Source organism: Phytophthora ramorum (genome assembly GCF_020800215.1).
Source record: "Phytophthora ramorum isolate Pr-102 chromosome Unknown Phyram_PR-102_s0018, whole genome shotgun sequence".
NCBI lineage: Eukaryota > Oomycota > Peronosporomycetes > Peronosporales > Peronosporaceae > Phytophthora > Phytophthora ramorum.
The window spans coordinates 601,069-621,197 of NW_027150664.1; the positions used below are offsets into that span (position 1 = coordinate 601,069).

Genomic DNA, 20,129 nt, shown 5'->3' on the forward strand with positions numbered 1-20,129 from the left:
GCCTAGTTGCCAGGGTTGTACGTGTTGCTGCCGTTGGCGTAGAAGTAAATGACCTGGCCGTCGTCTTCTCCGTCGCGCAGGTTGTGCAGCCGACGCTGCTCGTCCGTCGTACCCTTCACAGTCGAAGTCTCGAGTCCGAACTTGTCGATCCAGAACTGAATCTCGTGGTTGATGTTGGAGTTGTCGGTGGCGCCGCTGAAGATGGGGCGCATGTAGAGCGTGTCGGTGGTGACGGTGGTCTCGTCCACGATGGTGGTGCGCACGCAGGTTCCCTGCTGCCAGAGAGAGAGGCTCATCTTGCCCCACCGGTGGTTGTCGCCCGGCGCAATGTTCACGTAGCCATTATTGACGAGGTTGTCGTTGATCCCCTGGGCGACGGCGATGCCGAACCCGGAGACGGCGCCCGTGACGGAGGCCACCGTACCAATAGTCCCCGCTGCTACCGTTGCTGCAGTAACCAAGGCGCTCGTAGATACTCCGAATACGGAGACGACTCCATTGGCCACCAGCGCAGAGGCAATCGGAGCAACAGCGCCAGCCGTGCCGATGACCGTAGCGGCAGCTGCAACGACCGAGATGACGATGCCGGCGATCTTGAGTGCGGCCTCATCGGGTCCGATCTTGCACGTCCAGGGGTCTTCGGTGTTGTTGACGATGGAGAGGTAGGAGCCCATGGTGGAGAAGGTGGTGGAGTGGTGGAAGGTGGCTGCTGAGGCGGAAGCAAAGTGAGGAATGGAGTTGTCGTAGTGTTTAATTAACATGAAGATAAGCTGGTGAAGGGCAGCGCTATGCTCGATCGGACAGAGCAAAGCGGTTGGCAACGACGTACGTGTTCAGGCCTGCAACCAGGATCGGGAGGCTACTGATGGCCAAGTCAAATCCCTCGATAATACGAACGGCAGTCAGTGGACAAGTCGCCGAAGAAGTGAATTCGTCGCGGTGTCGCCCCATGGATACAGACCCTGGATTTGCAACCTGCCTCGTAGGTCCACCTAGAGCTTCAACGGTTGAAGCCATGAACTTTAGTACCGGAGAGGACCGCAACCCAGAGGATGGCCACCAATCTGAGTTCCCTTCGTGTGTATTGCAACTTGGGCTGGTTGCAGACTCAGTGTAAGCCTGAGTCGAAGCGCACGTCGAACAGCGGCCGCTTTTGCCGACCGCATCCATAGGTGCCGGTCCATTGCGTCGCCCTACGATGAATACGGCGGTAACCCGAGCTGATTTCGGGCGTCAACTGACTTGCGCCGCGAAGTGAGGCCCAATTTCTTCACACAATTCTGGATTTTCGGTAGGGTGAGCGGCAAATCCTGACTGAACGTCCACCGACCCTTTCTGTGGTCGAATGATGGCTTTAACATCTCACTTCGATAGTACAGTAGCCGTGGTGCGACTTCTGACAGAGACGGGTTTCCTCGGTGTTAGTGCTTGCGAGTACTATGAGGTCATCACGCGATGGCGCAATGGAGACGCCAGCCCCGTCCTATCCAAATGACCTGCCCACCTCAGGCTGATGGCTGAGACTCAGCTGCCGGTTCTAGAGCGCAAGTCCTGAACCTATTTTCACGCGCGCGCTGTGTGGCCCCAATGCGCAGCCATCCTTACAGGCAACCGCCTGGTTTTTAGTGTTTGGCGGATTAACTTTAATTAGCGCTTTTCGTATCCTGACTACCGAGTTTGTGGACAACTTACAGTAAATCCAATGGAGCTCCGCGAATGCGACAGCGGTGGAAGTCGCCACGTCAGACAGTCGCAAAAAGCACTGATTTATGGGGTCAATGACCCTGACGTTCCTTGAAACGAGACCCAAAGCTGCAGAAGTGGTGCAAATCCCGCGACTAACTCCTGCCTCAAAGGCAACTTCCTCCATCAGCCCCACCGGAGCTTCCAGGCAAGAAAATCAACTGCCACGTAAATCAGGAACACACACTTGTCCCTCGAACTCAGGTCCGCCAAGCGGTCGATCATGAACCTATTCGTGTTGCCCCGGCCATTCATCTGTTCGAACAAGGAAGGCCCTGCATCTTCGTCAGCTATCTAGATCCAAGACGCTGGCCACCCCAGAGCTCATTCCCCAATTCGCTTCCGCCTCAGCAGCCACCTTCCACCACTCCACCACCTTCTCCACCATGGGCTCCTACCTCTCCATCGTCAACAACACCGAAGACCCCTGGACGTGCAAGATCGGACCCGATGAGGCCGCACTTAAGATCGCCGGCATCGTCATCTCGGTCGTTGCAGCTGCCGCTACGGTCATCGGCACGGCTGGCGCTGCTGCTCCGGTCGCCTCTGCACTGGCAGCCAATGGAATTGTGTCCGTATTTGGGATATCTACCAGTGCCTTAGCCACAGCAGCGGCGGCGGCGGCGGGTACCGTCGGCTCGGTGGCTTCCATCACGGGAGCCGTGTCCAGCTTCGGCATCGCCGTCGCCCAGGGGATCAACGACAACCTCATCGATGAGGGCTACGTCAGCATCGCCGCGGGTTCCGAGCACCAGTGGGGCAAGATGAGCCTCTCGCTCTGGCAGCAGGGAACCTGCGTGCGCACCACCATCGTGGACGAGACCACCGTCACCACCGACACGCTCTACATGCGCCCCATCTTCAGCGGCGCCACCGACAACTCCAACATCGGCCACGAGATTCAGTTCTGGATCGACAAGTTCGGACTCGAGACTTCGACTGTGACGGGCACGACGGACCAGCAGCGTCGGCTGCACAACCTGCGCGACGGAGAAGACGACGGCCAGGTCATTTACTTCTACGCCAACGGCAGCAACACATACAACCCTGGCAACTAGGCAGGTGGTTAGCTGCTAGCTTAGCCTGAGCTAGCTGGACCTACATGCACGTGACGTTTCACACAGTTAGCCTTTCATTAACGAAAAAAAATCGATTTCTTGAGTTTATCTGCCGCGCACAAACCGAATCGACCAACAGTAACACGAGACCTGGATCTTACTGGATCAATCCAAGTTCCCGAATCATTTTGTACTGCTCTACAATCCGGGGAGAACACGTTAATCCTTTCGTGTACAACTGTGCCAGGAGGAGATAGGGAGCCTTACCGGGGATTTCCATCAACGCCATGATGGCGAAACCTGCCTCTGGGTTCTTCTTGTTCAGCTGCATCACTGCATTGTACTCGACAAACTGAAAGTTGTCAAAGCGACGGGTTGGCAGCTTGTCGTCGAACTCTTCCATCATATTCCATGGTCCGTCACCGACGCCTACCGTAATGATGGCTACCGTACAGCACCGCAAACACACAAAACAGTGGTCGTCTTAGCCATCCACGCAGTGCTACGTTCCACACACCGCCATCACTTACAAATGGGCCAGTTCGACGCCTCGACGATCGCATCACGCGTGTCCTCTTCGTTCGTCACTTGCCCATCAGCAATGATCACCAAAATGTGGTACCCCCCGCTCTGTTGAACAGCTCGGATCGTTTCCTTGATCACCGGGGCGAAATTCGTCGGCCCCGAGAGCTTCAGCGTCGGCGTGATTTCATTGTAGCGCCTCAGGACCTCTTCAAACCCATGACAGCCACGCCCCTGCGTGAACGGGAAGCAACTGTTGCCCTTCGTGGCCAAATCCCCAAAACCAAACGCCGGGATGATGTTGTCGTCGTCGAAAGCTTCCAACACGCGCCCAATCACGGAAATGACGCTCTGCAGCACAAAACCCTGCGGCTTTAGCCAATTTTTCTTCCAGCGACCAATTAATGACCCAATTCACCTGGTACGGGTTCATAAAGACCCCGGAAGGGTCGATCTCGTGCAGACATCTGCCTCCAAAGCTCCTCTCTCCAGTCCACTAAAACGTCAAAAGTAGTAGAACTTGTCAGAAATTGCCTTGCATTGCGGTACATGGAGCAATACAATTTAGAGCCTCGTGCCTGGTTCGACTTAGTGAAATCAACCTGCAGCACCCAGAAAGACGTTAGAAACCCTCGACAGCAGCAGTGAAGCACAATTGTTGCAGGGACCCACCCCCACCACGAGGTCCGATGACTCCAGCCCGGCCTTACTGCAACAGGACAGCAAATCTTAATTACTACTTGAAGTATATTGTAATTGTCTATAAAATGGCAGCACGGACCGCAGATCTCGCTGCACTTCGGCTGTAGCAGTGGAATACATTAGAACGAAGAATAATTGACGGAAAAGGGACCAAATAACGCACCGATGGTCTCGTAGCGGTCCGGGATGGGGCGGAAGCTCGAGCGCTTGACCGGCTGCGCATGAATTGGCGTCATGGCGGACGATTCCTTGCTGTCGCTGCACCCCATGAGAGCTCAATCACTTGAATAATGCCGAGCGCACTTGCTGAATACTTTTCGATGAAAAGTTTTCTTGGGTACATGGGTACAATGCACCTCTGTGTAACCTGGCTACACTCTCATTTCCCTGTAAAGCCCTTATTTGCAGGAGACCTTCATTTCGCTGTACAGTATGATAAAGGAGCAGTTTGGACAAGGAGCAACTTGTGCAGCACTCGGAAGGGTAGCTGCAAGGGCATAACTCTAGTTCCGGTCCAACTCTGATAAAAGCTTGAGCTGAGAATGGTAGCAAAAACTGCCGGTCAAGTCCCAGCACGCACCAGCACGGCCCAAAAACAAGGTCATGTGCGCAAACGCTGGTGCCTTGGAGATTCCTCCACCGATAGAGCCAACCCCAGGGTGGTGTTGATAAAATCAAAAGACTCACAAAGCGATGCCCATGATGCCAGTCCTCCCCGCGCTGGATGGAGCCCTGCAGTCCGCTGCGAGTCTTGGAGCGCTGGTGCTGACAAGCAGACGCCTTGGGCATCACGCACCCGAATCTTGCCTAGGACTCGTCCTGTTTTCAACAGCCCAACGTTGGATTGACTCTCTCTCAACGACGCGGGAGCTATCGGGCCACCGTGCCACTGTCCCCACCCGAGATTCGGCCGATCGGAGCCCGTACGCGATGGTTGCTACATGTATTATACGACGCGCGCGCGCAGGGATCAGCCGCCCCGTTGATCAAGAAATGCCCACATTAGCTCTGGCAGCTGGGCGCTTAGCTCAATCGCTTCCACTGAGTTCGCATGATAAACGTGCTGTGCACTACACATTAAAAGCGCGACGTTCAACACGAAAGAGGAACTCGAGATACGCTGTAGATCGAAATGGAGTCGAAATCGAAGTGGTCAAAGTGATGCATCGGCCATGACCGAATTACACATCGACGTTGTGGTCCCGTGGAGATTCGGGCTGCATATCGCGTGCATCTGAGAACGCGGCGCATGTACGTCGGGGATCGTCTCTCACACACAAGTGTGCCGCCTCTCATTCGACTTGCACTTGTTGACGTTCATACCCCAGCACGAGATTCGAGTTGATCGATGGAACCGTCTCAATGAGATCCCGGGGGTCTAGGCTAGCTTCGTCCCGTGTTGCCCAACCAGATGAAGCTCGGTCGGGCTGGCTCGCAGGACAATGGGATAGTCTCGCACAGACGATCTCATTCCCCAATCTCCGTCGTCATGGTTAAGGTCGCGTCCTCCTCAGCTGCGCTGGCAGCCGTTGTCGCCGTCAACTGGGCCTCTGCCGAGGTGACTCAAGTGCACTTGGGCGTATCGAGCCCCGCTGTGGACTGCGCCAACGGCATCGCCGTGTCCTTCGCCACGCACGATGCCAAGTCGTATCCTGTCACGGCCACCGCTGAGGGCTCCACCGTCTCAACGGAAAGTACCTTTGTCAACTACGCGGTGTCCGAGCCCGAGTACAACTACACGTACGCGTCTCCTTACCTGCACACGGCACTACTGTGCGACCTGGGCGAGACGACCAAGTACACGTACGTCATCGGTGACTCGGCGTTCACCGGTTCGTTCGTGTCGCTGCTGCACCCTGGCTCAGACACCGAGGAGACCATCCTCGGCATTATCGGAGACCCTGGCGACACGACCTCTTCCGAGACGACCTTCGCCGAGCAGGCCAAGACGTTCGAGGGCAAGCACATCCAGGCGCTCGTGATTGCTGGTGACTACTCGTACGCCAACGGCCAGCACCTGCAATGGGACAACTGGTTCACGGAGCAGCAGAACTTGACGTCCATCTACCCGCTCACAGGTATCAACGGCAACCACGAGACCATCACCTCTTCTGGTCACTTGAACATGTACCCGTATCCGGAAGACATGACGCTGGAGGCTGAGAACTACCTGGGCTACATCAAGCGCGTGTACACGCCAATCTCGGAGGAGGCCAAGACGGCGCTGCACACCTGGTATTCGGTGGACATCGGACTCATCCACTGTGTGTTCCTGGATGACTACACGGGGTCGAACGGTACCACCACGACGGTTGTGGGAACCGAGAAGTGGCTCGCAGACCGCAACGCACAGCTCGAGTGGGTCAAGTCGGACCTGGAGAGCGTCGACCGCAGCGTGACTCCGTGGGTCGTTGTGCTATCACATAACCCTTACTATAATAGCTGGTCGAACCACCAGTGCCAGTGCTCGTCCACAATCTTCGAGATCGCCGACGCCGACGCCGAGAACTGCTGGAACGGAACGTACTATTCGGGTACTGTGTACTCGGAACCGCAGTGCGGTCTGATGGCCAAGTGGGAGGAGGTCTTTTCGGCCAACGGCGTGAACGCCATGATCACGGGCCACGTGCACGCGTACGAGCGCACGGCCAAGATCTACAAGAACAAGGAGGACGCCATCAACGGCATCTACCACGTCACCACCGGTTCGGGTGGCAACTACGAGGGCCACGCCGGTCCTCGTATCGCTTCGTCACTGACCCCGAGCTGGTCGCTCGCCACGAACAACGTCACGTTCGGTGGCTCGCGTGTGATCGCCACGCGTGAATCCTTCCGCTTCTTGTGGTTCGCCAACGACATCAGCACGACCGAGGCCGTGCCCACCGATGGCTTCACCATTTTCGCCAACGGCTCGGACATTACCACGTGGCCACAGACCAACTCGACGTCGTCGGACAGCACCAACTCCACCGAGTCGACCACCACTGCCCCATCGACGACCGAGAGCTCCGTGGCCTCGGACGCTGACACCGTCACTTCGGAGCCGGAGGTTCCGGGTGGCCACTGCTAAATGGGACTCGTACGAATGCTGTGTTTTACAGCGCAATCCCGCAGTACGCAGCGGTCTCGACATCGAAACACGCTTGCATTAACGTGACCACTCATACAAGTACCGCAATTTTTTTGATCAGCACCATGCGCTTCGTGTTAATTATTGGTATTTCAGGGCAGCCATCAACTAAAAGTATCCAGGGAGGAAACGTTCAGAGCGACGGGCCATTACGGAATTCTCGACATGGGGTGCTCGTCGAGCAGCGAGACGTCTGGGGCGGACAAGAAGAAATCGGGCTTCCAGCCCATTCCAGACCGCTACGAAACCATCGGTGCGTTCCAAATGCAAATGTACATGGCGAGCATACAGTTGAGGTCTGGATCGTGTTCATTTTGAAAAGAGCAAGTGCAGAGTGACCTAAGGTGCGTTGGCCTGCTGTCTTGATGCCACTTGTGATAGTGAAGAGGAATTGAGCATTGGACCATGACAGGAAGGCGGGGCTGGAGTCGTCCAACTTGATTCTGGGGGTACGTTGAGCTTTCCTTTGGGTACTCTTAAACTATTGGCTAACCCGGTGGGTACTTCTCAGATTGACTTCACCGAGTCCAACACGGTAAGGATCTCCTGGAACTGTTAGTCATAGAGATTTGAACTTACCTGGCGTGCAGTGGACGGGGAAAAAGAGCTTTGGGGGTCGCTGTCTACACTGCATCGATCCAACTGGAGCGACACAGAATCCCTACCAGAGCGTCATCCGTATCATTGGACACACTTTGGAAGCTTTCGACGATGACAACATCGTCCCTGCGTTTGGCTTCGGCGACGCCACTACGCTGGCCCAGCGCTGCTTCCCGCTTTTTCAAGGCCAAGGGTGTCTGGGGTTTGATGACGTTCTGACGCGGTACAACGAAATCACCCCGAATGTTAAACTCTACGGCCCCACCAGCTTCGCGCCAGTGATTCATGAGGCGATTAAAGCAGTGAAGGAAGACCCCGGCTACCATATTTTGGTGATTGTCGCTGACGGACACGTGAATGAACGCGAAGCGACGCGGCAGGCAATTGTTGAGGCCTCAAAGTATCCGATCTGTACGCCCAACGCTGTGGAACTTGTGATTCTGGGCACCATTCCTAACATTTGAGGTGCTTGGCGTTTGTAGCTATCGTCATGGTTGGTGTCGGCGACGGTCCGTGGGAGATAATGGAAGAGTTCGATGACCAGCTTCCAGCTCGCCAATTTGATAACTTTCAGTTCGTCGAGTACAATAAAGTGCTCAAGCGCAACCTGAAAAACCCGGAAGCTGGTTTTGCCATGCAAGCGCTGATGGAAATCCCTGGTACGTGTTGCGTTTGCTTCGATGTGGGTTTCGATCATGTTTGACGCAATGTTTACTGCAGAACAATACCAGACAATACGGAAACTTGGTCTGCTCGAGCTCCACCGGTAGGCGTGGACAAACACCTTTAACTCTTTTCACTTGATTGCTGCAACACAAACACTTTTGTCAAAACTTGGTCTTTGTTTATGATACAACAGCAATAGATAAGGTTGGCGATGTGAGCTGTGCCAGAGCTTCATCACCCTAACGACTATCAATCTTTCTCCTGGTCTGTTGTTGAGGAATGTCCCTGGGCTGCGTGGAGGTGACAGCCTTCTTGGGGGTACCGCACGACTTCTTCGAACTCCCCCCCGACGCCAGCTTCTCCTTCCACTCCCCACTTCCAATCTTCGCCTTCCGTTGGGGGATATCCTTGGGTCGTGTTGAGCTGCCTTCTTTTCGTGGGGTGTCATTCATCCTCTTTGAGGAAGGCGCTTTCGTGGGGGTGACAAACTCCTTTGGCTCGGTCCGCTCTTCGCTATCACGCTTCGCTTGCCGTCGGGGGAAATCAGTGGGTTGCATGGTGCTTACCGTCTTCTTCTTGATGGTCAACCTCTCAGGGCTGCCCTCGTTCGTAGTGGTGGTCGATTTCGCGGTGGTTTTCTCCTTCTTGTCCTCAGCCGCAAGCTTCGTGGCCTCTTCGAGTCGGGTAGCCCACATCGTGCGATTCCGCTCCACATTGGCGAGGCAGCCTTCTAATCCAGCCAACATGCCTCCGAGCGCACGCCACAGAGGGAACGCGCACGAGTCGACAAACGCCAAGTTAACACGCGCAAATTCAGCCGAGTCCGGGCGAGCATCCATGAAAGCCGTCGCTGAAATCCCCAGCTCAACCTCCTCTGCATGCTGCTCATTGAATTCTTCTAGCAGCCTCGTCGTCCAGCGGAAGTGCTGCTCACAGGACTGAGTCGGGCCCGAGAGGTCTGCCGAGTGCACAACAGCACTCACTAGCAGTTCACGCAGGGCCTCGTCATCGTTCCGGCTCCCACGGACTTGAGCTTCGTGTAACTTGGCTACAATGCTAGCGTGGCGATGCATATCAGTGGCAAGAATCGCGCGGATAATGCGCTTGCGAACCGCACGACGGCTTCCAACAGTGTCACTCGAGCCATCCTCCAAGCCAGCCAGCACATCATTGCCAGGTCGGCGCATGGTCTCGAAGCATGCAGCTGAGTGCATGTTTTCCAGCACGGAGTGATCGTTATAACGACGAGCGAGGCGCGAGCTGCACCTCACGTGAAAGTCGTTGGTTCTGGCGTCGTGGCCCATGTCGTGACAGAAAGCTGCCACGAACACTGCAAGTCGCTCTCGAGGAGCAAGTATCAGTTCGCCGCAACGTTTCTGTCGGCTCCGCTCTGTGGCCTGCGCCTTCGTGGTCGGACTCACTCCGAGCGCAGTGGAAGCGGGAATCAGTGACGAAGCCAGCTTTTTGCTCTGCGCAGTGAGCATGAGGAACGTCGTGTGCAGCGTGGCGAAGGCATGGTACGTGTTGTGATACGGCACGTCAAGGTACTGGGCCTGTACGCTGTGCAGGAAGCGGCGTAGCGTGGCTTCCGGCAGTGCGAATCCATCCATGAGGTCGTGCAGCTCGAACATGTCCACTGCGAGGTCAATGAGCTGAGCCGGCGAGAACTGCCACGGATCCAGGTCCCATTGTAGGGCCGGGCTTTGCGTGCCTTGACTTGATGCAAGGCCAATGCTACCGGGAAGCGAGGCGAGCATTCCACATCCGCCGCTACTACTCAAGAAGCAGCGTTCGTGGTACGAAGTGGCAGCTACGACTGCTGCAGCGTGGTCATGATCACTCACGACGGATGGAAGGCGTGAACGCGGACGACGACGACGGCGTACGGGAGACGCCGTCGTGTACTGTGACAGGAACGTCCGTGTCACGTGGCTCTCGCCTTCGCTGTCGCTGCTTTCGCTGTCGTCATACGACGGCGACTCGAACACAAGCTCCCAGGCACGACGCTCCACAAGAGCCGAGAGTTCCACGCAGATAGCACGTAGCACTTGCTCGTCTTCCGCGTCAAAGCCCTCGGTCTCGCCGCTGGCGCTCATTTTGTTAACTGCGTAGAACACGCCGATAACGGGGCGATCGTCGCCGTCTTCGTCGGTACTGCTGCTCGTACTGAAGCTGCTGCTGCAGCGACGTCCAGACCTCCCAGAAGCGCCTGAAGATGCGAACGGTGCAGTAGACGACGAAGCTGACATAGATGGCTGAGCCTTGATGGGCACACACAGCAGACTCGACGACTGCATACCCATCAAGCGATCGTAGTCGCTATCGAACTCCGGATGAATGCACGCCTCGCGAACCAGGCGCATGGCGGCACCAGTAGCAGCAACACGACCTTGTAGCTTTTGACCGATGGGCAGTGCGTATCCTCTCCAGTCGGCGCCAACGCGGGCAAACAACGAGCGGCTAGGAGCATCAACGAGAAATAAAGCACCGTGGGAAGCTCCCAGCGCTCGACATGCTGCAGCCTCAACGAAGGAAAACACGGCCCCAGCCTGTTCACCCGGCATCGTGCCTGTAGCAGCAGGAAGCCGCAGAGATAGCAGAGCCGCACTCTTTCTCTGCGCAGTTCGTGCCGCATCAAGTCGTTGGGTATTCCGCAGTGCAGACGCTACCTGTCGAGCAATGCCTCTTGCCAGGTCTTCATCGTGCTGGTCGAAGTAGAGCTTGTCCAGGCTAACGGCGGCTTGCCTCTCCTGGGAATCTCTGTCCTTATCATTCGAGGAGTGCCTGTCCAACAGCTCCAAGACAGCAAGCACCGCTCCAGACGACGGATCTCGTACAGGCACAGCAAGAATCGGTTTGGCGTGCTTCTCGCGAGAAAGCGAGCCCGAGCTAGCATCCCGAAGATTCACCACCCTGCTTGTACGTGCTGCTGCCGTGGCGCTTGGACTGCCCGACGATAGCGGGACACGGTACTCGCCCTGTGTAGCGTTACCAGGAGAGTAGAGTTCATGGGTAAGCGGGTCTCTCAGGTATACGTTGCATTCCGAGATACGAAACCAGGACTTCTGAACAATGGCCCGAGCTGCTGTAAGGAGCATCGCCGCTGGCTTGGGAGACCGCTCGAGCTCACGAAACAGCAGATCTGAGAGCTCTAGCAGCGCTTGAGCTTTGTCTTGAGCCTTGTTCGCAGCATCTTCGAGTGCTAGGCGCTGCAAAGAGCTGCCGACATGACGGCAGACGACATTGCACAGCTCCACATCACACTGACGAAAGGCGCCGCGACTATCACGCTTCTTGCCTTGCATCCCGTAAAACACAACCACGCTGTTCACTTGGTGGTCCCTGCACTGGTCGAACATCGGGACACAGAGGACGTCGCCGTCAAAAAGAGGCTCAGCCGTCGAAGCCGCTCGACCGATCACACCTTGGCCCATCAGCACTGTAGATACCGTCGTCCTGAGTCCTGCACTAGCAAGTCGAGCCCACAACGTGCTGACTTCGCGGTCGTGCGCGTACACTGTCCATCCATCGACACCGAGCGCTCGCTGCAAGAAGTCGAGTAGTAACAATGGGATCTCCTCTGAGCCATTTGCTGACTGGACTGAGCGCCGAAATATACTCGAGAGAGGGTCAACGACAGGGTTTCTACCAGGGTTGTCGACAAAAGTCTCGATTGGAGCGGCAGCCCGGAGCAGAGCGCCGACGAAGCCGCAAAACACACGAAGCGGTTGGCTTGTGGACTTGAACGACCTGAATGCCAGCGAGCAGTCGGACTCACAGTCACCAAGCCACGTCGTGACGTCCTGCGGGTCGTGGCGCGAGTTAAACACCTCAACAACAGCGCGAACGTGGTCACTACAGTCGACTAGAGGCACGCACACATAGGACTGACAAGCAAATGTTAGCGTCCGATCACCACTTGTTTGCCGTCACACAGTTAGTTGCGTTACCTGTACGTGGCTACAGCCAGCAGGAGCTTCTACGAGGGCGTTGGCACAGGCGTTGGCCGTTGAAAAGAACGTTGGGTGATGTGAAGACCCTCGTGCCTGTCGCCTTGCAGTCGTCGTGCCGGACGTCCTGGGGGCTTTCTCCACGACCTGTCGGATGCCTCGGCCGTCAAACTCAATGACCGAACACGACGACGGCAGGATCTCAAAGCTCAGTACGCAGTGCTCAGCGTCCAGCAGCGACAGAAACTGTTCGCGAACAGCCAGCAGCGTATCAAGAGGACGCTCCTTGGTCGCGGGTGCCGAGATGCAGCCGATGCACGCGTCCACCAGCGACTGCTGAGCCGACGAGAAGCGACGAGCGTGTTTGTGAGCGAGTTCTTGGGACAACCTGCCATTAAAAAGCACGAAAACAGTGAGCGATTGCAACGTTTGCAGTTGCAATCAAGTGAACCGACCGGCGAGTGACGCGGACGTGGGTGCGCAGCATATTCCAGCGTCTGAGCGCGCGCTCCTGGCGTCGTGTAGCGTCGCCATCTCGGTCGAACGACCCGACCGAGCTGCGGCTGTTGTTAGCTGGGCGGTGCGACGAGCTGGCGGTGCGCGAATTCGACCGGTGGGCGACGCGCTTGCCCATTGCCGCGCCGTTGCAGGCCGACGTGGAGGTCATTGTGCGTCCTGCCGCGAGGCCTCGCTCCGTTCTTTCAGTCAAGTGGGTCTCGGCCGAGTGCTGCGACGATTTGGGATGGGGTGTGGACGATGGGACGGAGTGCGGAGTGACTGGGGCTGCAGCACTCGTTAAACATGTGGAGAATGGGGTTGAAGGCCCCGCCTGGCCACCGCGGGTGTCTCGGATTCCCGCGCACGGGTTATGCATCGGAGCGATCATCAATCGTTCAAGCGATGCATCCGCCGAGCGGCTCGACCGAAATCAGACGAAAGGGGGAGTGCCGAGAGCGTTCAGCGCCAAGAATTGCCCACCCGCGCTGAAGTGGTCGGCACTGGCGATTGGTTTTTCTCACGCGTTCTGACCAGGATGGCACACCGGCATGGGGAGCGTTTGGTGCCCACGGTTTCGGACGCGCTTTCCACTGCGTTTCGAGCCGGGGGCAATGGGAAGACCGCGGCAGCATGGAACCAACCAACCGCCAAGGATGTTACCTAGCAAAGTCCGTCGGCCCCAGGCCATGTTCGACTCGGTTGTGACACTTTGGACCAGACATGAAGGTCGCCTATACCTCCCGTTCGCGCGGTGAAATTTAAATGTTGGAACGGCAGTTGACGATACTGCGCTGGGATTGGAGCAGGCAACGCGAATGTTGCACTGTAGCGGAACAGTCCCAGTAGGATGCACTTCAACTTGACCATCGCTCTGGTGCTCCGCGGCTCACCAAAGGTGAGCAGCACCATCGCAAAGGCAATTCTTGGCGCTGCTGACGAATTTTTCCTCGCACCTCCAAATCTTCACCTGGCAGCGTCGAAAAAGGTGGCTTGCTCCAGGTGGAGCTCGAACAACAAAGCCCTTGTCGTCTCACAGTCACTCACGCTGGCGTGCCGCTGTCGCGCAGTCTCGATCACGTGCAAAACAACGCGCAGCAATTGCCGTTCGCCCTTTATTTCATGGTCGCTACCCAACGATCGACTTCGCGATCGACTACATGGAGCGCGTGATGGCGCATTTCCTCGGGTCCGGCAGCGGTGTGTACGCTACTCCTCAGCTTATAGAAGATTCAACTTGCACATGGCCTCGTACTGCGCAGGCACCTCCATCAAGATCTGCATTGTGAAGAGGAGGTCCATCGGGTCGAGCTCGCACGGGGCCGCCGTGGGTTCCGCCTTGTCGTCCTGGATCCGGTGGACGAAGACATTCCTCTCTTCCGTCGCGGTGTGGCGAACCTTCTGAAAGCTAACGAAATTAAAGTTATCGAACTGCCTCTGCGGGAGCTGATCGTCCAGCACCTTCATATTGTCCTGCGGCGTCAAGCAAACCGTGAGCGTGTGAGTCAAGCGTTCCCTTGAGACGGGATCGATCTGTTGCAACGTACCCAGGGACCGTCCCCCATTCCGATCACGATGATTGCTGCAGGAACACCATCAACAACGTCAGTACGTGGACGCCGGTACGCTGGCAGTCCGTTCGCTTACAGAGCGGGAGCATGGACGCATCCACGATAGCCTGCGCGGTATCGGCCAAGTGCTCGTTGACCAACTGACTGCTCACGAGGACGATGAGCATGTGAAAGCCCGTGACTTCACGAGCAATTGCAGTCGCGTAACGAATCACCGGGCCGAGGTTCACGGGTTTGTGGCCCAGTGCGACGCTCGGCGTGAGATCGTGGTAGCGGTGCCAGATCTCGTTGAAGCTTTTGCAGCCTTCCATCGGGTTCTCCGGCGTGAAGCTGAAGACCGCATTGTCCGGCGTCTTCGCGTCGCCAAAGCCCGACACCTGGATGCTGCGATCGTCGTCAAACTCGACCAGTACGCGGCCAAGTCTCGTCAGTGCTTCCTATTATATTAAACCCAATACATTTCTGTTAGTGTACTGTTGATTGCCAGGAAATGTTTCCAGCTTGGCACCGGCACCTGGTACGGGTTCTGGGTCTCTTTGCTCGGGTCCAATGCGTGCAAGCACTTGCCACCAAAACTCTGCGCTCCGCTCGTCTGCACAGCAATAGCATATTTCAGTCATCGATCCTTCCAAACACGACATCAAGCACGCACCAGGTTGGCTGTAGTGTAGTCAATCTACCATGTTGAAACCACAAAACGAGTGTCAGCACCGTCAGTATTGACACAGTTCTTGCAGCAGTGAAGTACCCACAGCAAACATCATATTTGACGACTCGAGGTTCATGTTCCTGTCCAATGCGACAGCACCTAGTTGGTGAGAAATCCCTCAAGGACGAGGAAGTCGACAGGTTCGCAACCACCAACCTGAGAGCCTCCTGGATTGCGCCTTCAGATTCACGAATGGCCACAAACAAAACAGTTAAAGCGCTGTATTCTGGTTGAGATGCAAACCCAGTACCGAAGTGTCGGAAGCGATCTGAGATCGCACGCGATAGCGGTGCAGGCTTTTGTGCTGGAACGTCGGTAGTGCTCATGAGGAGACAAATGACAAACTGCGAATCCTGCAGAAGTAGACGAAACGATACGACGATATAACAACCACAATCGTAAAGTGACAACCCTTCTGAACAAACAGATAAACCCGGTAGAAACCAATTTGAAAGCCATTTCATCAGGAGCCATGTGATGTTCAAAATAGATGACTACGGTACAACTTCAACGTGCTGCTGCGACAGCATGCACCCACGAACGCACATGCACGGACGTGGACTTCATTCGCTGCTAATCTCAACCGCTAAGTTCTGCAGACACGCACTATTCACACTAGTAAACCAAACAAAACCCCTCCACGCCTCCAATCGTCCGATGCCCACAAAGTCGTCACTACCTTCGTATGAACAGCCAGAGCGCCAGAATCGTCGCCGAGTGCCGAGGAGTTTGCTTCAAGAGGACCTCAGACTCGAAGTGTTCCCCCCTGTAGATCTTGTACTTCTTGTGTTGAGGGTTTCCGCCTGACACGACTATTTTCTCGTAACGTTGACGGCAATTCTCCCATTTGCGCGGAAGCTTGAGCCCCTTGTCGTTCTTCCCCAGATATTCGACGCAAAGCTCAATCTTGGCTTCGTCGCGGCACCCCTGCAGCATATCGCGGTACTCGACGCGTGGGTACCACATGTGGAAATCGCCAAACTCGTCACTGCGAATGCGGTCGATTTTGTTCTCGCATCGCTTTGGATAATCCGTGTGGGTAAAGAGGAAGTTCATCTCCTCCATCGTATCCACCACGGATCCGATATTGCCGTGCCCAGCAGTGATATAGTCCTTGCAAAGACGAGAGTCACTCCGAATGGTGAGTCCACGCTTTCCCAGCGCCGCCTTCAACTCCACAAAGCGTCGACTGCATGGCTTGAATAGCTCTTTATCCCTCTTCTTAAACCCAATTGCACTAACATACTCCGCAAACCCCGGCGCCAATTGCTCGAGAAAAGCGTCGGCCTCCTCATCTTTCCGGCGCAGTGTGGCATTTAGTTTCTTCTTTCTGCAGTCCTTCTTGGCCAGGTACCTTACCCACCGCATCTTGGACCCGCAGGTCCGGATCATGTGGTTCTCCAGTGTGATCCGGTCGAACAACGTGTACCGTTTGCGGACTTCACACGGAATCGAGTGAAAGTCCTGATCCTTCACTCCATAATTGTTCTTGGCTATCTCCTTAATGGTGCGGGGCATGTAACTGTCCAGCTGAGACTCGCACTGTCTACAAAGACCCTGCAAGATCACGGGGTTGTCGTTCTCGCACTTGCAGCAGTAGCGGGCTAACTGCGGCTCGCACTGTGGATAGTTCTCGCCCGAGATCATCTGCAGCTTAGTGAGAGTCTGGTTGCCCAGGAAGCTCAAAACGGTCTGGAACACGCCCGCGTTCAGGATCATAAAGTTGTACGAGCGCGTTCTCTTGGCCACCGCCTTGTCGCTCTCCCGTTTCTTGCTGCACGAGCTGTGGTGGCGCGACATGCCGCGCGTCGTGAACGTTTTGCCGCAGAATTCGCACGCTGCAGAGGATTTCGCGGCCTTGGACGGCGGATCGTCTGTTGGGGTGTTGTCCGCCTCGTTCTCGTCGTGTACGCGCTTCGGCATGGCGGGTTCGAAGCCTTAAACTTGCGCTGCTTTGAAGCTTTTCTCGAAATGGCCGGCATGAAGAAGATTCGAAGGGCCTGCTGCAAAGCATATCCTTTCATATAGAATAGGATGGGCTCGTTGATTGTATGGATTACGATCTACCCAATATCATAAACCGGTCGAAAGGCAACGTCTTGGAATGACTCACAACCACCTAAAAACTGCAATTTGAGGACGAGCCGATCTTGAAGAACGTGTGAACACAAAGCTGCAAATGTTGTGCTACCCACATTGTGAGCTTAAGCTTGCGCTGTATTGTGCCGTCCCTATGAGAATGACAGCCCTGTCAAGTCATCCCGAGCAAAAGTTGTCGAATCTTGGTCGTTGGCCTCCACTGCTTACATTACGATGACGGAACAGGGTGTACATACGCACTTCGTGCTGGTCTTGGATGAAGCAGCCACCGACTTGTGATCACCCTCTCCTGACAAGACTTGGAGGCTTCAACAGCAACGTATCGCATACTGGCCAGCGACAGCGTAAGCTTAGTTGCAGCTCGCCATGACGAGGCGCATGTGTCCAATGGTGATGAATTCTCCAGTCGCAAAACGAAGGCATGCTGAGCACCGCCAAGCACTATTCCATGATACCTGCGGTGCAACCCCACTTGGTCAAAGATTTGCTGCACCTCCGAGATCGACAAGCCATCATGCAGGCATCTCGACATGAGAATCGATGTGGAGGAGGGCGAGGCAGAGGAATTACATTGGGCTGGACGTGACGGCCCAGGAATGCCGGTAGGACCACTACCGCTTATCCCGTGGATGAAACGCAAGCGAATGGGGCAAATCGAAGACGTCACCCGGATGAGGACACCACACCAGCAACGAGGGATACAGCCATTTCGGTGGTCTTGGTGCCATTTAACATCCTCCAGAAAAACGCGCAGAGCACTTCAACTTTGGCCATGACGAACACCCGAGCTTCGAGCCAAGCAAGCTCCCAACTGGCGAAAACCCCGTGTTGCCACCCTCTGCTTCAGGAAAGAAAACGTATGGCGGCGCTGAATGCGAGTGCGTGAATGCGTGCACACCGTTTCGTGTTCAACATGACGCGCAGCTCGTGGGCGCAACCTGCTGCTCTCAGCCTGCAGACCGCTCACTCTTCATTCTACGCTCTGCGAATCACTTGTTTCCAACGCCACCATGATGAACGACCTCAAGTCTGCGGCGACTGAGCCGTCGTCGCCTCCACCATTTGTGCCTACCCGCCGTCACCACGCGCACAGCGTGGGCGGCATCACTCCGCGAGGTGTTACCGTCAGCTCCGTCGCCACGCTCGCCGCTTCCAAGCCCACGCACCACATGCGTCGTATCTCCACGGGGCAAATGTCCGATGAGGTCGTGCCAAAAGAGCGCATCGACGTCATCAATGCCTACTTGCAAGAGCGAGTGACCACGCAGCCACTCATCGGCATTGTGTGCGGCTCCGGGCTCGGTGGACTCAGCAAGTGCCTGTCCAACCAACAAGTCATCGACTACGAGGACATTCCGCAGTTCCCTCAATCCACCGTTGAGGGTCACGCAGGGGAGCTGGTCTTCGGAGACTTGGACGGCATCCAAGTCGTGTGCATGCGTGGCCGCTTCCACTGCTACGAAGGCTACGCAATGCGGGAGACGGCACTGCCCATTCGCGTCATGTACCTGCTGGGTATCAAGTATCTCCTGGTGACCAACGCCGCAGGAGGGTTAAACCCGGACTTCAATGTCGGTGACCTCATGATCATGAGCGACCACCTCAACATCCCAGGACTGTCGGGCCAGCACCCGTTGATCGGACCAAACGACAACCGCTTTGGGTCTCGGTTCACGCCTCTCTCTGACTGCTACGACAAGAAGCTGCAGGACCTGGCCTTCAGCGTGGCTGAAAACCTCGGTCTGGCCCACAAGGTTCGGAAGGGGGTGTACTGCTTCGTGTCCGGCCCCACGTACGAGACACCGACCGAGTGCCGCTTTCTTCGCCTGGTTGGGAGTGATGCCGTGGGCATGAGTACGGTGCCCGAGGTCATCGTGGCAGCACACTGCGGGCTGAAAGTCGTCGGCTTATCGCTGATCACCAACAAAGCTCTTTTCCCCGGAGAAGAGCGGGAGGCAGCCTCTCACAACGAAGTTCTCGAGACTGTAGAGGCCACACAACACGACATCGAAACCTATGTGCGCGACCTCATCGCAGCGGTAGGCAAGCAGCACCACTCGTAGATTAGAGGCTTTACCCGTATGAAGGGGCGTCTCTGTCTGTCGACAACGATCTTAAGTATGAATCGAGTCTTGTGGCTGAATTTGCTGCCTTTCGACGTCCTCCAGACGCTATCCAGCTTCCTCGCGGGCTTCGATGTGTTCTACCTCTCGCACGCCAACTCTTTTGCGCTACACGTACTGTCGGATAACTCGTTCTGGCATCGTCGCGTTTTGAACGGCACCGACGTTAACACTTTGCTGCCTCAGGGGACTTGGAAGCAGCGATATATGCAGTCGCAATCACTGCGCTTTATGAACCAACTTTTAAAACGAAGATCACGAGGACAATGCCATTGTACAGCTTTCGCGATGCTGGAGCGTCCTGGTCTCCCTGTGTTTTGGCCTGGAGGACGATTCCAACTTCGGAAGGAAAACCACGACAACTTCAGCTTTGACGTTTGGTTTTGTCTGCTTCCCAGTACTTCCAAGAAACCTGTAGGCGGGATTATCTACGGGCTACAGACGATATCTGCAAGTGAATCTCGGTCGAGAGTTGATTCGGACTCGTTCGTTCTGGTTGATGTACTAGAAAGATTGTACTGCTCGGTCCAGAACGAAAAACAAGCAGTGGCCCGAGACTTGGAGCCAAATTACTGGTATCATTTGGCGCTCACCTACGATGTGGAGCTCCAGCGGCAAGATGTGTACGTTGATGGCACCAATGTCTCGTCGACGGTGGGCCCTCTGAACGATAAATGGCCGCGATACCACCACGAGCAAATTGGTACGGGCTACTGTGGAAATTCTCTTGATACTGGGGATGCCCACTTCCCCTTCCTGC

At 55.8% G+C, this 20,129-nt stretch overlaps 9 protein-coding genes across 9 annotated transcripts; 4 read left to right on the forward strand and 5 right to left on the reverse strand.

Annotated features, from left to right (window-relative positions):
• Positions 1–2: 2 nt before the first annotated feature.
• KRP23_13582 (uncharacterized protein) lies at positions 3–674 on the reverse strand (the record flags this gene model as incomplete). The annotated part of the gene is made up of 1 exon (XM_067884310.1): positions 3–674. The coding sequence occupies one exon, from the start codon at positions 672–674 to the stop codon at positions 3–5; it is 672 nt and encodes a 223-aa protein (XP_067738340.1).
• A 1,455-nt stretch (positions 675–2,129) lies between these two features.
• Positions 2,130–2,801, forward strand: KRP23_13583 (uncharacterized protein; the record flags this gene model as incomplete). Its single annotated transcript, XM_067884311.1, has 1 exon — positions 2,130–2,801. The coding sequence occupies one exon, from the start codon at positions 2,130–2,132 to the stop codon at positions 2,799–2,801; it is 672 nt and encodes a 223-aa protein (XP_067738341.1).
• A 157-nt stretch (positions 2,802–2,958) lies between these two features.
• On the reverse strand, positions 2,959–4,294 carry KRP23_13584 (E3 ubiquitin-protein ligase RGLG2; the record flags this gene model as incomplete). Its single annotated transcript, XM_067884312.1, has 8 exons — positions 2,959–2,999; positions 3,069–3,245; positions 3,332–3,674; positions 3,742–3,819; positions 3,902–3,925; positions 3,996–4,032; positions 4,105–4,126; positions 4,189–4,294. 8 exons carry the CDS (start codon positions 4,292–4,294, stop codon positions 2,959–2,961), a joined length of 828 nt encoding a protein of 275 aa, XP_067738342.1.
• Positions 4,295–5,514: 1,220 nt separating this feature from the next.
• Positions 5,515–7,095, forward strand: KRP23_13585 (Purple acid phosphatase 18; the record flags this gene model as incomplete). Its single annotated transcript, XM_067884313.1, has 1 exon — positions 5,515–7,095. The coding sequence occupies one exon, from the start codon at positions 5,515–5,517 to the stop codon at positions 7,093–7,095; it is 1,581 nt and encodes a 526-aa protein (XP_067738343.1).
• Positions 7,096–7,320: 225 nt separating this feature from the next.
• KRP23_13586 (E3 ubiquitin-protein ligase RGLG4) lies at positions 7,321–8,525 on the forward strand (the record flags this gene model as incomplete). Its single annotated transcript, XM_067884314.1, has 7 exons — positions 7,321–7,408; positions 7,478–7,499; positions 7,568–7,604; positions 7,667–7,690; positions 7,746–8,166; positions 8,238–8,414; positions 8,476–8,525. 7 exons carry the CDS (start codon positions 7,321–7,323, stop codon positions 8,523–8,525), a joined length of 819 nt encoding a protein of 272 aa, XP_067738344.1.
• A 135-nt stretch (positions 8,526–8,660) lies between these two features.
• KRP23_13587 (3',5'-cyclic-nucleotide phosphodiesterase regA) lies at positions 8,661–13,005 on the reverse strand (the record flags this gene model as incomplete). Its single annotated transcript, XM_067884316.1, has 3 exons — positions 8,661–12,308; positions 12,372–12,759; positions 12,827–13,005. The coding sequence occupies 3 exons, from the start codon at positions 13,003–13,005 to the stop codon at positions 8,661–8,663; spliced, it is 4,215 nt and encodes a 1,404-aa protein (XP_067738345.1).
• Positions 13,006–14,087: 1,082 nt separating this feature from the next.
• KRP23_13588 (E3 ubiquitin-protein ligase RGLG1) lies at positions 14,088–15,472 on the reverse strand (the record flags this gene model as incomplete). The annotated part of the gene is made up of 8 exons (XM_067884317.1): positions 14,088–14,339; positions 14,414–14,448; positions 14,514–14,874; positions 14,952–15,029; positions 15,090–15,113; positions 15,190–15,226; positions 15,303–15,324; positions 15,397–15,472. 8 exons carry the CDS (start codon positions 15,470–15,472, stop codon positions 14,088–14,090), a joined length of 885 nt encoding a protein of 294 aa, XP_067738346.1.
• A 349-nt stretch (positions 15,473–15,821) lies between these two features.
• On the reverse strand, positions 15,822–17,069 carry KRP23_13589 (uncharacterized protein; the record flags this gene model as incomplete). The annotated part of the gene is made up of 1 exon (XM_067884318.1): positions 15,822–17,069. The coding sequence occupies one exon, from the start codon at positions 17,067–17,069 to the stop codon at positions 15,822–15,824; it is 1,248 nt and encodes a 415-aa protein (XP_067738347.1).
• Positions 17,070–18,256: 1,187 nt separating this feature from the next.
• KRP23_13590 (Purine nucleoside phosphorylase) lies at positions 18,257–19,309 on the forward strand (the record flags this gene model as incomplete). Its single annotated transcript, XM_067884319.1, has 1 exon — positions 18,257–19,309. The coding sequence occupies one exon, from the start codon at positions 18,257–18,259 to the stop codon at positions 19,307–19,309; it is 1,053 nt and encodes a 350-aa protein (XP_067738348.1).
• Positions 19,310–20,129: the final 820 nt, after the last annotated feature.